Genomic DNA, 15,614 nt, shown 5'->3' with positions numbered 1-15,614 from the left:
CCTGTCCTTCCTTCCGCTATCCGTCTGTATATCAGCCTGTCTCATGAGGAGCTGCCGCCATGTCCCAGAGATGAGACAGATCGCATGGGGCAGGGCTGTGATGTTAAAACCCAATGCACGGGTCACCTGCTCTCTGCGTCTCTCAGAGGACGTTAGTGTCCTTTGAGAGAGGCTAATAAGAGGCAACAGCAGAGCCACAGAGAAGAGGGACTATTTATTCATGCAGAAAGAAAACTTGTGCTATGTATTTGATTCAGAAGTGACCAGTGGTGGAAGATGTATTCAGTTCTTTTACTTAAATAGAAGTACTAACACCAAACTGTGAATATGCTCTGTTACTAGTTAAAGTCCTGCATTTAAAAAGTTACATAAGTAACAGTAAGAAAGTATTATCAGGAAACAAGCATCTTAAGTATTGAAATAAAAAGTACCAAATGCAGAGAAATAAAAAAATAAAGAAAGAAAAAAGAAAAATACCCCAAACCTCAAAATTAGGCAACAGAGAAAACACCCTGAAAATAAAAAACAGTGAAAAAAAAATCAAAATAGACAAAAAAACAATAACCCAAACTCTAAATTATAAGAAATAGAAAAAGGTGGGAAAAAATACCCCCCAAAACCTAAAAAAATTTAAAAAATAGAATGAAAATAATAATAATAGAAAGTGACTTAAATGTATATCAAAATAGTTGTTGACAACAGTTAGATGATGGTTAATCAACTACTCATTTCAGCTGTACTTGTATGTGTTTACTGTAACTGTTTGGTATTTTAATGTGTAACAAAACCACATATTTTATTGACTCTTGTCGGTTTTTATGCAACTATCTTAATTTGTAAAGTAACTAAAGCTTTTAGATAAATGGAGTCATGTAAAAAGTACAATATTTCCCTTTGAAATGTAGTGGAATGAAAGTATAAAGTGGCATGAACACACACAAGTGAAGTACACAATTACCTCAAATTTGTACTAAAGTACAGCGCTTGAGTAAATATACTTAGTTACATTCTCCCACTGGAAGTGACTTCAATCAAATATTCAATCATTTACTTGCCACATAGAATTGGAAAGGTACAACTGTAGTGAAATGGGATCCCATCAGCTCCTTTAACTTGTGCACTTTAATTTAGACTTTTTTGTCCTCTTACATTGTTGGCTGCTTTATAATTGACCATGTGTCTGGATAGGTGTGCGCCTTTCCCCATGGAGCCAAGCTTCTTAATCTGTACGACAGGACCAGGTCACGCACCAGTGTCTGGAGGGTCCCACGCTGACAACACTAGTAATTTATTCTAATGAGCGTCGCTCCTAAAGCAAGCGACGAAATTACTCATTTGGGTTATCGGTCGCGAAAGTCCAAGACCTCTTGTTGGAGAGTATTATGCTGATGTTTTTTCACGTTCTAGTTCCCTCTTTAGCCGAGGCAGCTGTCACTCTATTAAAAGACCTGAAGTGTGGGATTTTCCGGTTCTCTCCAGGCTTTCGTCCAGGAGGTGAGAGGTTTTCCTCTCACTTCTAAGTGGAGACAAGTTGGGTCATCATTTAGCAGTATATTCACTTAATTTCATGAAAAAAATCCTTCATTCACTCAGCTTTCCTCATTAAAGTAGATAACACTTCACAGTATCACCGACAGCAGAGATGAGTTCAGGTAGCTAGAGGTGTGAGAAAATTGATGGAGCATGAAAATCAGAGTAGTTTTTGAGTTACTAGGTGCCCACAGTCATGAAAATAATTTTAATACAATTTCACAATAATATTTTCCAGGCCTGGAAAAGTCATCAAACTAGTGAAAATCATTGAAAGTTTTGGAAAGATCATAGAAATTTGTTGTGTATAATAATGTAAATTACATTAATGTAATATTACAGTGAATTTATTTTCTGTGGCTGATGATGTAATGTAGCTTTAATGTGCGTCGTGTGTGGCAACATTTTGGTCATCTTTTTGTTTATTTGTTCATTATGTACGTTTCTTTATTTTCTCACCAGGCATGTCAAATAATTTTTAAGCACTTTTGGCTCAGGGGAGGGCAATACAACTTTAAATGACTGTATTTTGTATTTATTTAACTGCAGATTTTTAAGGAAAACTTGTGGGCCTATGGGTTTGGAAGGCATGTTTTCTTTTTAAAAAGTTGGCTTTTTTTCTTCTTTTAAAAATTATTTTGTTTTGTTTTGTTTTGGGGGTTCTTTGCCATTTTTTCCTTTGAAGTTGTTGGCAGTTTTCTTTTTAGAAAACATTAAAATTGTTGAGGTTTTTTCTTTTAATTTAAAAAAATAAAATTAAAAGAAAACACACATTTAAATGTATAGGTTTTTTTTCTTTTTTAAATTAAAATTTATTTTTAAAGAAAGCCACTTGTTTGGAAGACATGTTTTCTTCAAAAACTTCTTTTAATATTTATTTATTAATTTTTGGTCATTGAAAAGTCATGGAAAAGTTTTTAATTTTTTCCATGAAAATGTGTGGAAACCCTGGATTTAGAAATGTGAAGTTCTCTCTCCTCTTGTATTTTTTATGATGAATTTGGACAGGAAAAGTTAGCAATGGTCCAAGCCCTGCAGGGGAATACATCACCAAAAGCAAGATGAAGATGTAGAATAAATCTCCACAAACAATCTGCAGAAACTAAGCTTTGCTTTGGAAGGAATATTTGTATCACGACAGCTGTAAGTTTACACCTCGCTTGCCAAATCAACTTTCATTCAAGTGTTCTCAACATAATGAGTGGTGGTCTGCCTCATTTTGGCACCTGACTGCTGTTTTTAAAATAGCATGTCACAGTCTGCCCTAAATGTGCGCGAGTGACCACGTCTGCTGCCACACACTGTCACAAGGGAGTAAACTGGGAGAGTGGGAGAGCGTCGAACAACGTCACCGTGTTGTTCCAGTTCTGTTTGGCTGCTCACCTTCCACGTCTCCTCCCTCTCCTCCTCCTACTCGTCTCTACCCCCATCCTCCCTCTGCAGTGGACGTGCATCGCATTTGGAGCAGCAGGCAGCAGGTGGAGATGACATCATCTGCACTGCAGCACACTGCAGCACTGGGTCTGAACAAAGACATGTCAGCCTACCGCTAACTATCCCCCCGCTCCCTCTCTCTCCATCTCCATCTCTCTGTCTACGTCTCTTCCCCCTGTGTGTGTCAGCCAGAGGGAGAGAGAGAGCACAGCCTTATACAAGTCAGGCTGTGGTGCTGTGACCTATCTCAACCCCTCTGACTCCCCTCCTGACACGAGCGCTCAGTCTTCAAGAGCCTCTTAAATCTTTGCCTCACCTGCCTCCACAGTCAACATGTGGAGAGGTGAAGATGGACAGAAGAAGCAAACGTTCTGAGCGTTTTTCCTGCCTGATAGGAGTGACTGGCTGATCTGACAGCATGTCGGCAGTCAGCATACATGCGGATCGAAGGCAGAGACCTTACTGTTGTCCTCCGAGTGCATTACTCACAGTGCAGCATGTTGTCACTGAGAACCCTAATTTACTCGCCGGTGACATTATGTTTTTCTGTCCAATGATGGCAGTTACTTGACCTCTTTTACAGTGGCTTATAGGAGTTCTGACTGTGGCATTACCTCCCCATGGAGCCCTGAGCCGTGACTGCCAAGATACCGTAAAGCGCAAATGTCACCAGGTCGTGCTGCGAAGGCTCCCCACTTAGAGTCATTAGGTCCCTGCCTACGGCGTCAACACTGAGAAAAGACAGTAGGCCAAGTACACAAAAGCACAGCAAAGAAGATTTATAGACTCTTTTTTTTTCATTGTTTGCCTTTCTCTCTCCATTTTTTTTTTTTTTTGCTGGAGTCCTTCCCCTCCCCTTCATCAATAAGCCAATAGCACACAGGCAGACCATACACACACAGCCATGTTCCTGTCGCCTAGTTACCGCTCGGCAGCAGGTTGCCACAGAAACGGCCTCATAGTGGCTAAATGGGGAATGCTAATGCAGTCTTCTATACTCCCTGCTGCAGTGGGCTCTCTGTGCCCATCCCATCCCACTGTCTGTACACAGCATACTTTGTGTGTGTGTGTGTGTGTGTGTGTGTGTGCGTGTGTGTGTGTGTGTGTGTGTGTGTGTGTGTGTGTGTGTGTGTGTGCGTGCGTGCACATATGTATACACTCACAAGTGTTTGTTTGCAGGTGAGTGTTTGTGGAGTGGTCTAGTGTGTTTTAATGTTACATAAACTTATTGCAACAGGTTTCGATTGCAGTGTTTTTAAGTTTTTTAAAATGCATTTCGTGTAGCGATCAAAACCTGCCCATCGATGTTAAAGGGATAGTTAAGATTTTTTTAAGTGGGGTTGTACGAGGTACTTATCCATAGACAGTATATTGCAAAAAGTAGATGTCAGTTGGCACGCCCCCAGTTTGGAGAAGCAGCCTGGAGTCAGACATGAAAGCATAGCAAAGTACTGCTGTGAACACATTTTAGCCAGCTACAAAAGTCACATCTAAAATAATCAATATCAGTTAAAGTGTAAACTATACTGAGAGTATTTTCATTGTTAATGTTAGACAGTGATTTTAAGGGGGAATATGAAGCCGTTGCAGAGAACCCTGGAAATCAGTTAGCTTTTCCGCACCTCCGGTTCCCTTGACAGGGAAAAAGTCAGTGGGTTTTTTTTTTAATGGGTTTTTGGTTAGAAGCTATAAAATAAAGTCTGTGGTTAACACAAGCTTATGAGACTTTCAGGTTTTGTTCTACAACATAAATTACATTGGTAGATACCCCTCTGTGAACTTTGAAGCTTTTATGTGTCTTAAAAGAGACGGTCCCTATACAAGAGGCATCACACTGAACTGCACCAAACACAGCTTAACAGCCTCGTAGCTGTGGTAATGTGACCTTAGTGTAGTTTGTTTTAGTCTAGCATTAGCTTTTTACTTCTGGCACACAATAACTCAAACTAACTAACTAACTGATCAAGGCAGCAGTAGACCAGCAGCTCCCAAGTTCAGCGAGTTAAAATGACTGTTTTTCTCAGTGGAGTTTTGTGGTCATCAATAGATTGGGAACTGAAGACATGAACAGCTTCACTGTCAGTCTGACATGAAGGTAAAAGTGGTGAAAATACACTTAATATAGTGTACAATAAAACTGATATTGATTTTTTCTTTTGGGGGGGGGTGGACTTCTTTAAGGTAGCTAAAATTTGTTTTATTGGTGATCCCCATCCACGGCAGACTCAGAGTCAGACTCTAGACTAGAGTCAGACTTTAGCCTGCTTCTCCGAACTGGATGTGTGTTGGCTGACATCCACTGTATGTAAACACTGACTCTAGATAAGTACTTCATACAACCCCACTTCCAAAAAACTCTCCCTTTAAAGTCTGCTTAATTTTTCAGTTTTACCATGTTTTCTTGTGTATGTGTTTCTCTAATTAAAATATAGTCTTGAGAAGTCACTTCCTCTGGCCTCTCCTCACTTAGGTCTTGAATTATGCAGTGTGTTCTGTATTTCTGACAAACCTGAGCAGAGAAAACCCGCAACAACTCCACTGACTGACACACGGCGCAAAGCAGTAGTAGCTTCCTAAGCCTTGTAAACAAGTCTTGTACACCTCCATCCATCTTGATGTATGGAAAGGCTGCGTGTTCAAGGACTCTGGACAGGTGCGAGTTGTGATTGATTCTGTACTGTCAGCCTCTTGGTCCTCCTGCCATAGGGGCTCGTGGAACGGGGGCAGGCTGGGACTCCTTGGCCATAATGGGGTGTACTTAATCAGTTGGAGAGGGCCTTCAGCTGTACACCCCCCCGAGCATGTCTGAAGCCCTTTGTGAAAGGGCGGACACATTTAACATGCTCCCACTCATTGGCCAATCGTTCAGCCTGTATTAGTCTGCCGGGGCTGAGTGGTGCAGGAGAGATGGCGGCAGGAGTTTAGCGATGGCAGCCATTAGCGGATGATTGATGGGCTTTAAAGGTTATTTTAGTAAAGCCAATGTTTTGATGAAGTTAATGATTGATGCTATTGTTTTCACTCACATTTTGGGGAGATTAATAATGATTACAAGGGGGTTTTATGTTAAAGCTGAAAGTAGGATATTAACTTTGCAGTATCTCAGAAACAGGCTAATGCATTTGAGCTTAAATGGTTGATTATCTCATGATGTTAAGCCCCAAGTCACTGCGACAGTCTGCTCAGAGCAACATATTTGGTGCAGCTTGCTGTGCATACTGTGTGATCATTTGTCTTGTCAGGACACAGGCTTGTTTGTGCTGCTAACAGCAAAGACAGCCATTTGTTGTTGTTTAAAAAAAAGAAAAAAGATTCTGCACACTGGATGCTACTTGTGTGTGCTGACGTGTTCTTCTTCTGTTCTCCCACTGTTTGCCTAGATAACCAGTTCAGAATGTCTATCCTGGAGCGCTTGGAGCAGATGGAGAGGAGGATGGCGGAGATGGCCAGCCACCAGCAGTCGAGCAGTGCAGGGAGTGGCGGAGCTGGGGGAGGAACAGGGGAGGGGGAGGAGGTGGAGGGGGAGGAGGCGGAGGAGGGGGAGGCAACAACAGCCAGTCACAGGTAAGAAAAAAGCCACATCACACGACTCATACTGTATGTTGTGCATAAGTGTCAGAAGCACATTGTGTTCTGTTATTATTGATTGACAGAGTGACTCTCAGGGTCAATACGGGCTTGAAGAACCTGGAAAAGTCATGAATTTTCAATTAGCAATTTCCAGGCCTGGAAAAGTTGTGGAAAACTAAATATACCCTGAAAGGTTTAGAAAATAATTTTTGCTTTACAAACCTGCGTAATAACTCTTAGACAGTCAGAAAATTTGAAAATCCAACGATAATTTCTGTTATTACAGTTTTTGGCAGTGATAAATGATAGCATTTTTGGTAATTTTTGTTTAAGAAAAACAGATCCAATTTTTTTCTGGAAAATTCAACAAAATTTTCAAATGAAACAAAAAATGCCAAAAATGAAGGGGAAAAAGCCTTTTAAAAAAATTATAAATAGATTTTAAAGAAAAACAATGGCCCAAATTTTTAAAGAAAATCTCGAAGGCAAGTTTTTCAAAATTGTCAGTAAAATAAATAACAAAATACAGCCATTGAAATTTATATCCCCCTCCCCGAAGCCAAATTAAAAACCATAAGTCCCTCCATAACCATAAGTTCTTAAAAAAATATTTGACATGCCTCCCCCATTTTGAATTACCCCTCCCCTCGCATAAATAACAAACAGTTCCTAAGTTGTATTTAAATATTTAGTTCTAAATCTTGTTCAGATTTTTTTTTTAAAAATTAAACAATATACATTTTTAAAAAGTTATTATATGAAAAAAACAGAACAGATAAGGAGTACCAATGGTCATTTTGGAGAATTTATAGTCTGCAAAATTTGCACCAAAGTCATGGAAAAGTCATTGAAATGTATTACTGAAAATGTGTATGAACCATGTACTGTATGGCTGCTTATAACATAACTGATTTAGTTGTTAAAGAGGCATATACAATGACAAATAACGGCATGCTCTGTTGTGCATGTAAGTGTGTATCTGGTCAGACGCAGGCCAGCAGCTCCTTCGAGAGTCGTGTCGTCGTGGTTTGTGAGAAGATGATGAGCAGAGCTTGCTGGGCCAAGTCCAAACATTTAATCCACTCCAAGACCTTCAGAGGCATGACACTCCTTCACCTGGCTGCAGGCCAGGGCTACGCCACCCTCATCCAGACACTCATCAAGTGGCGGTGAGAACAAAATACTTGACATGCTGCATAATGGCGCCTTGGTTTGTAATTGGTGCTCACCACACTAAAAAGCTAATTGTTTTCTGTCTTCTGTGCAGCACTAAACATGCTGATAGTATTGATTTGGAGTTAGAAGTGGACCCTCTCAATGTCGATCACTTCTCCTGCACGCCTCTGGTAAGAGAAGAACTTTTAGTCAGTGTAGATTGATGCTTTCTATGTAATGAAACTGACAAACTCTGCTTCCTCCATCCAGATGTGGGCATGTGCACTGGGTCACCTGGAAGCAGCAGTGGTCCTGTATAAATGGGACAGACGTGCCCTAGCTATCCCGGATTCTCTGGGCCGCTTACCTCTCTCCATCGCCCGATCTCGTGGTCATACGAAACTGGCTGAATGTTTGGAGCAGCTACAAAGAGAAGAGCAGCAGCCGCCGGCCCCTCTACCACCCACAACTCGCATGTCTTTCTCCCCAGCCCCTGACACCCCCACCACAGACAGCTGGATGGTCAGCTGGGCAAACAACAGTGTCGTCGCACCCAGTGGCAAGAAAGGGGGTCCTGCCACCACGACAACGACATCCAGCACCACAAGCCTCAATCCAGGCCAGTACTGTTCTCTTTTTGCCTGTCTCTTATATTAAACTTGGAGGAAAACTCATTAACTCTTTGAAACCTGGAGGGACATCACTCTGGAGACTTTTCTGATGCTGCTTTCAGATGCCTTTCAAAAGTATTTAAACCTCTGAACCTTGAGCAATTTGGTGCAAATTTTTGAAAAAACATGGGGAAAAGGAATTGATCAACTTATTAAGAAATGCAAGAAATTAGTAGATTTAGAAGATTATTTTTTTAAAAAGCAAGGTAAAAATGTCTTGGTAAGAAAAGACAAAAGCTAGGGAAAAAGTAGATTTATAGCTAGGTCTCATAATTACACATTTAAAAATATTTTACAGAATTATTGGAATTCTTAAGCACTTTTTCCATTTCATTTCCCTTTCTCAAATCTTTAATTTAATTTATTTTTTATTGTTATTTAATTAGTTTTGCTAATTTTTAAGTCATTTTTTGTATGTTCGACTAATTTCTCGCTAATTTTTGGGCCATTTCTTCTTTTGTTGCTCATTGCCTTCTTTCCATGTTTTTAAAAAAAATCAAATCAGTTTGGTTTCAAGGGGTTTAGATGATGCCCTTAAGTTGTTGTTTGTGTATTGTGTGGCTAATTATCACATATTGTATTTATTTTGCAGACTTGAGAAGGCCCAGGTCAGAGCCCTCCAACTACTACAGTGAGGGCCAAAGGGACCTCCCGCTAGCTAAAAAACACAAACCCAACCCAGAGCTGTTTCAGACTCGGCCTGACAAGGCCATGTCTGTTCCTCTGAGCCTGGAGCAGCAACAGCTCCACAAGCTGTCCTCTAGCCCCAAGAGCTTGTCCTCAGAGGGCCTGAGCTCAGACAAGAGCCTGTCTACAGGAGGCAGCACGGGGACAACCAGATGGACCTCCAGAGAGAGTTTCTCCAGCAGCGGCGGCCTAGGGAGGAAGGCGCTGGGGGTCAGTGGAAGCAGCAGCCTGGGGAAGGAGAAACTGGTCAGCCGGTTACGTCAGCGGGAACAGCTCGGCATGCTGGTGATGGCTGACAGAGAAATGGCTGATGCAGAACTACTGTCCTATCGGGAAGATCTGGAGAACCAGGACTGTCTCACACAGATGGATGACCTGCAGGTGAGAGTAAACAACTGTGTACGCAGTCAGCTAAATTTGGAGAACTTGGCACTAGTTCAGCCAAACGTTTGAAATAATTTGGGCCAAAAATAATTTGCTGTTGATTTATATGCCTGCATCACAAATATAGCATTACAAAATACGTGCCTTCTTGCAGCAGAGAAGACAACTCAATGCATGGGAACAGAAAATAAAGGGGAAATAAGTTTTAATTGATCTCCTCCTTTTTGGCCCCAATGAGCAGAGTGCATTTAAGCAGCCTGGGCGGCTTTTTGTAACTGTTTTCAATAAGAGAGAAATGTTTTGCTAGCTGCTTTTGCATGCTGAGTGCTGCTCTATGCACGTCATGTTTTTTTGCAGGAGGGCCCCATAGACCTGCTAACACCTAGACAGCTTTAGTGTTCTTCCCGCTGGCTCAGCCTGCGAGTTCCCGCTCAGTTCATAGACTTTACATTCTAATGAAGTCGTAGGTTTTTAAATTGTTTTACTGGCCTCCAGGAAAGTTTTTCAAATATTAAACCACCATTCCTCAAAAATTCAGAATAGCAAGAGTCATAATTGAGCTTGTTTGCAGTTTGAGGTGTTCCATCCACAGTTTTACAGATGTGTCTTTGCAGGCCTTCTGAAGTGCCAATGACAGAAAGTGGTAGCATACATGGTTTGTGTTAAACTAATGTTAGCGCTCTTGTGCTGCCGCCTGGGGAAAGACATGTCATGACATATGTGGACAAACTGTATCCTCAAACTGTCCCCAAACTCATGTTAAGGGTCTGGTCTATAATGAGAAGACCAAGAACAGATGATGCACATAACATGCCAAAACTTTAAAGAAAGACACACACTCCGACACGCACACACACACACACACACACACACACACACACACACACACACACACACACACTCACACACACAGACATACACATACCTGCATAACGTTTTGCCACATCCCCTTTCATAACTCATGAACTAGTTGCTGTAAGGAGGTATCAGTGGACCAGTGACAAGTGTTTGTGAGGTTGTGCATGTGTGGATGCATGAACAGCACTTGTTAAAATGTTGTTTTTTTGTAAAATTTGTTAAAAAATGAAAATTAGAAGCTGTACAGAAGCACATATATTATAGTTCTTACAGGAGGCTGCAATATGGGTATTTAGTGCACTGGAAAGTGGCGCGCAAATGAATTACATTGTCACTAGTGAAGAAAGCACAGCAAGATGGGATTTAAATTGGTGATAACCATCCGTACCATGCCACCTCTTTTATGTCCGCCTTCTGCATTGGGTAGGCGGCATGCACCAAGCCAACCTGGCACTCTGTCGATGACCATCACTGCATAATAAACTCTCTCTATTGATCCGCTTCCATAGCCAAGGGATTCTTCCAGCCATCCATCTCAGTCTAACTACTCCTCCAACAGATGAAGTGCTGGATTAGGAATTTCAGCCTCTAACAGTATAGCTCTCATCATTATTCCACTCCATTATCATTAAAGCTAACATGTCTGTCACATGGCCAAATAGTTAAATCTACATGTCTCGATCATGTACAGTCACTCAACCAGTGATAAACACTGACAATCATCTTTGTGTGTCCCAATAAAACAGGCAAACATGATGACTCTGGCAGAGCACATCATTGAAGCAACGCCAGAGAGAATCAAAAGGGAGAACTTCAGCGCGGCGGACTCTGTGCCCTTAGACACGTCAGGGGTCAGCAACACCATGAACTGGCTCGCCAACTACCTGGGAGATGTGGAACAGCTGCCGAGCATCATACACCTACGGTAAGCAGCGCCGTGAGGCAGGGAATAGCAGATATGCATATTGCATAGCCAGTGTGTGGGTGTGTGTACAGTATGCGTGTCCTCCCCACTGCTGAGTTATTCATCTTTTTTTCTCTGCTTTGTTACATCCAGGTATTGTCCAAAAAGGGTGCTAATGTGTCGGAGTACAATGAGCAGACACATTAATTCATGCATCACATAATGTACAAGTGCAGATTTTAAAGTCAGAGTGAAACTGCATTTTGTTGTACAGTATATCCTGTTGAAACTGGATATTTGTATTTTCCATAACGCCACAATATATCATTCGAAAGTTTAAACCAGCACGATGTCAGTTTGCAAAGAGAGGCTGTTTCATTTAATGGAGGGGGCCGTGGCTCAGGGTTGTTATTATCTGTGACAGTGGTATTTTTTGGAAATTTAATTTACACCCACTACAGTTTTCAGCAAAGTTTGCAGGCAGTCAAAGAAATAAACTAAAAATAAACACTTTCTATTATTGGTTGTTCAGGGGTGAAAGTAGATTGAAGTTCTTGCCGGTACTACTGCCTCAACCTTCATAGCTTCATATTGTTCACTTTTCGCCCCCAGCTTCATGCATCACTGAACACACACATTCAATTATTATTTTTTTACCTCAGTATGGTTTAGAAAGAAATCAGAAACACTTGAATGTTTTATTTAAATGGTGCAACGGCCACCAAATAATTTGTGAATGTGACAAAACTTTCAAAATCAGAATTTTAACATTTCATTTTGCTTTAAATTAGAAGAAACTGACAAGTAATTTCATCAACAACAGTTGAACAGTTTACAGCTCTCTGTCTTTGCATTTTCAGAAGATTAAGCACAAACAGTTTTCTAAGATATTAAAGTTCCCCCAAATTATGCAAAAGCACATTTTTTTCAAACAAAATATTGGAGGATAACCAAATCATTGAAGCGTGAACGAATTTGGGCAACACTAAACTTTTAAGAGAGTGAGTTTATAGAACATTTTTGTTGCATATGTTTTCTGTGTGTTTTTTGCAAAAAGAGAAGAGGGGTATTAGTCCCTCTCAGAGGCTTTTATTATAAAAATAGTTAAATTTAGGTTAGTGGAAATTGTATCTCTACTGTATCTCAGTAAGGTTGAATAAACTTGAACTTGCCTTACTATGGTTGAAAAGAGGCATTATTTTTGTTTTAACAACATTTTGCCCCATTAATTATGTGGGTTTCGTTGATCTGAAAAGTTTGAATCTGTAAATAATAATGTAAAATAATTTTCTCTCCAACTTCACCAAACCAGTTTAAGCAGGCAGCTGGTGTCCCCTCTTGAGTGCTGCTTACCGGCGCTGAATCTTTCTGTGGTACAAAGAAGCAGAACGTATTGGCCGACATTTCACCCCTGCAGTTGTTAAACTGCTTTATGTAGCATAGAAATTTGGCACACTGTGCAAAAAGACATTGATTCTTACATCCACCACTGCTATACAAAGTAACAAAGTAAAAAAAGCTTGCATAAGTTAGATATAAAAAAATATCACAAGCATAAGTGTTAGGTAGACAGGTGTAGTGTAGGCTTGCATGTTTAATATCTGCTGCATTCCTACATGAAACATACATATGTATGATAAGATTTATTTTTGTGAAGTTTTATTTTATTTAGTAGATAACTTTATTCTGTTGTCTGATTAATTTAGATAAATATGTTAATTTTATTAATGCTAAATTCATACGTTATATTCTTTAAGTTGCTCCTGCTTTAAGTTCAAATAAACATAGTATCAGAATAAAGAGAGGGTCTGAAATAAAGTGAAATTTTCTGTCATGTTTTTTCTTCAGATCTCTGTATAATGAACCCCTGACCCCATCATCCAACCCCAGCCTCAGTCCTGGGGGGTCCCCACTGAGAGAGGGGCCCCTGGAGAGGTCCACACTTCCGTCCCCAGCTGACTGGAGTGAGTTCATCAACGCCTCCAACAGCAAGGTGGAGCGAGACCTGGCCCAGCTGACTCTGTCCGATCCAGAGCAGAGAGAGCTGTACGAGGCCGCCCGCCTAGTCCAAACTGCCTTCCGCAAGTACAAGGTACAGGCCAGGTGCTCGGGTGCCGTATGCTGTGTGTACTGCAGCCCGCAGTGACGGGGCTGTGCTGTTAGAACTGGTGTTATTATTAGATGGTTTTGGCTTTCAGAGGGTTCTTGAAGTGCAAACTTTTATTTGGTTCCAGGCTACGGAGCTTTGATATTTGCAGTAAAGTTCAGGGTTGTGATGCGGTTCATTAGTATCTCTCATCTGGGGATGTACTGTTTCTTATCGTGCTTAATATTATTCACATTTTTCTGTCTCTACCTCTGTCTTATTCTCTAATCCTCTGCTCATACACACAACATAAACAGAAATATATCCAAGTGTGTCCCTGTGGTTTCAGCATGGGAAGGTGCCTTGAGCAGAGCATGGCCTTGCTTAGAGGAACGACTGCACTGTCCCCCGTATCCCCGCTCCAATTAGACACAATTAAGCTTATGTTCTCCTCTCTCTCTCTCTATGCCTCCCTCTCTTAGTTAGGTGTATGGAGCCTGCTACTGCCTGTTTATAACTAGCTCTCCACACACCAGTCCTTCCCCGCTGCCCGATCCCATTCCTCAACTCGCTACCCACCCACCCCAGCTACTTTTAATGAGTTTTCACAAACTGTTCGCTGTCGTTTACAGTCATCTGGTATGCCTGTGTACCGGCTGACACTGAGGTGGACCTCTGGCTCTGTCGCTCAACTGTTCACCCTCCTCCTCCCCTCTGCTCACATGGGGGGGGCAGTTCACCAGGGGGTGGACTCGTGCCGGGGTGGCACTCACATGCCAGCCACCAGGAGACCTCACAGAGCCACCGATGTCCTTTGTGGCAAATGCAGGTTCAACTGTGACCTCTGACCTCTCCTACTCTACTCTCCAACAGGGGCGGCCGCTCCGAGAGCAACAGGAAGTAGCTGCTGCTGTTATTCAACGTTGCTACAAGAAATACAAACAGGTAGGCACCACCAAAGTGCAAAAGTGGTCTTGACATGGTCACAGCTAATACGTGCTTTTGTTCAAAGACAGACATCTTTAGTTTTTCAGTGTTTTTTGAGTTTTTGAGAATATGAGCACGTTAGTGCATCATTCACAATCTTTCCTTTTTTTCTGTCTGCAAGCTTACATGGATAGCCTTGAAGGTAAAACTTTTTCACTACCAGCAGCTGAATTTATTGCCAAAGTTCAGGTCCTGTTCTTCCACTGCAGCGTGAACCCCATTGCAGTATTCCCACACACACAGGAGAGCCTGACACATTGTTTTGTTCTCGTTGGCAGTATGCACTTTATAAGAAGATGACGCAGGCCGCCATCCTTATCCAGAGTAAATTCCGCAGCTACCACGAACAGAAGAAGTTTCAGCAGAGCAGGAGGGCTGCCGTGCTCATTCAGCAATACTACCGCAGCTACAAGGAGTTTGGCAGGCTGAAGCCCCACCACCGCGGGGCTGCTGCTGCCCTGGTGCAGCACAAACTGAGGTAGACACTCAGCGACATACTGTAGGCCAAATACTGGACTGAACTAATCCTGCAAAGTACATTACGATAATGAAGAGACCAATGTGTCATACTCTGAAATGATGTGCGATAGTTACATTTATGGAGTTTTTCAAGGATAACTAGATTCCTTAAGTCATTTCTGGATACACACATTAACAGAAGCATTTTAAAGATTGCAGAAGAGTCAGCTTTATGTTAGGATTTTTCTGCTTATTAATTCTATTGTGTTTTGGAATAGTGGAATACTATTACTGGAATTTGTCAGTTCAATACAGTATGTTAAAAAACATTAATATTCAGTACTATTTTCAATACTATGTGGAAAAATTTACATTGAGGGCATGCAATTTATTTATTTATTTATTTATTTTTAATAAATATAACAAGACTATAACAGGACAGGGATAACTTTTTAAGGGATAACAGCAGAATGACTTAGTTAACATTACAAGCGTAGTTCAGATCTCTTGTACTGGGGTTGTTTGAGGTACATACCCATAGTCAGTGTATTATATACAGCTGATGTATATCGACACGTCCAGAGTTTGGAGACGCTGCAAGACGGACATGGAAGCTAAGTGATATACTGCTGTGGACAGGGCAGCAGCTAAATGTTTTTTAATGTCTCACCTTAAAAGTAGAAAACACTTTAAGTGTATGGTATATTTAGAATATTTTCACCACGTTAATTTTCTGTCAGGGGGAGGCCGTTAGCGGCATTAGCTCCACATATATGCTTTTGTCAAAGCCTCCAGATTCCATGTGAATAAACAGAAATTTAATATCACAAAACACAGGAGTAACTGACCTACTGCCTCGATAACTTTGTGATATTGTGTGACTTTTGTG

At 41.2% G+C, this 15,614-nt stretch overlaps 1 protein-coding gene across 1 annotated transcript in view; it reads left to right on the top strand.

The window, feature by feature from the left end:
- camta1a (calmodulin binding transcription activator 1a) overlaps positions 1-15,614 on the top strand; it is a 396,495-nt gene that overhangs the window by 370,757 nt on the left and 10,124 nt on the right. Inside the window, 11 exon segments of the mRNA XM_042492229.2 lie at positions 6,345-6,461; positions 6,464-6,528; positions 7,507-7,703; positions 7,802-7,880; positions 7,960-8,308; positions 8,953-9,428; positions 11,036-11,214; positions 13,042-13,285; positions 14,153-14,224; positions 14,388-14,408; positions 14,545-14,744. Coding sequence (XP_042348163.2) covers positions 6,345-6,461; positions 6,464-6,528; positions 7,507-7,703; positions 7,802-7,880; positions 7,960-8,308; positions 8,953-9,428; positions 11,036-11,214; positions 13,042-13,285; positions 14,153-14,224; positions 14,388-14,408; positions 14,545-14,744 — 1,999 coding nt within the window.

This window comes from Plectropomus leopardus, chromosome 9 (assembly GCF_026936395.1).
Source record: "Plectropomus leopardus strain MGB_pleo_1.0 chromosome 9, ASM2693639v1, whole genome shotgun sequence".
NCBI lineage: Eukaryota > Metazoa > Chordata > Actinopteri > Perciformes > Serranidae > Plectropomus > Plectropomus leopardus.
The sequence above is the reverse complement of the archived record's forward strand: the minus strand, read 5'-3'. Positions and strand labels throughout refer to the sequence as shown.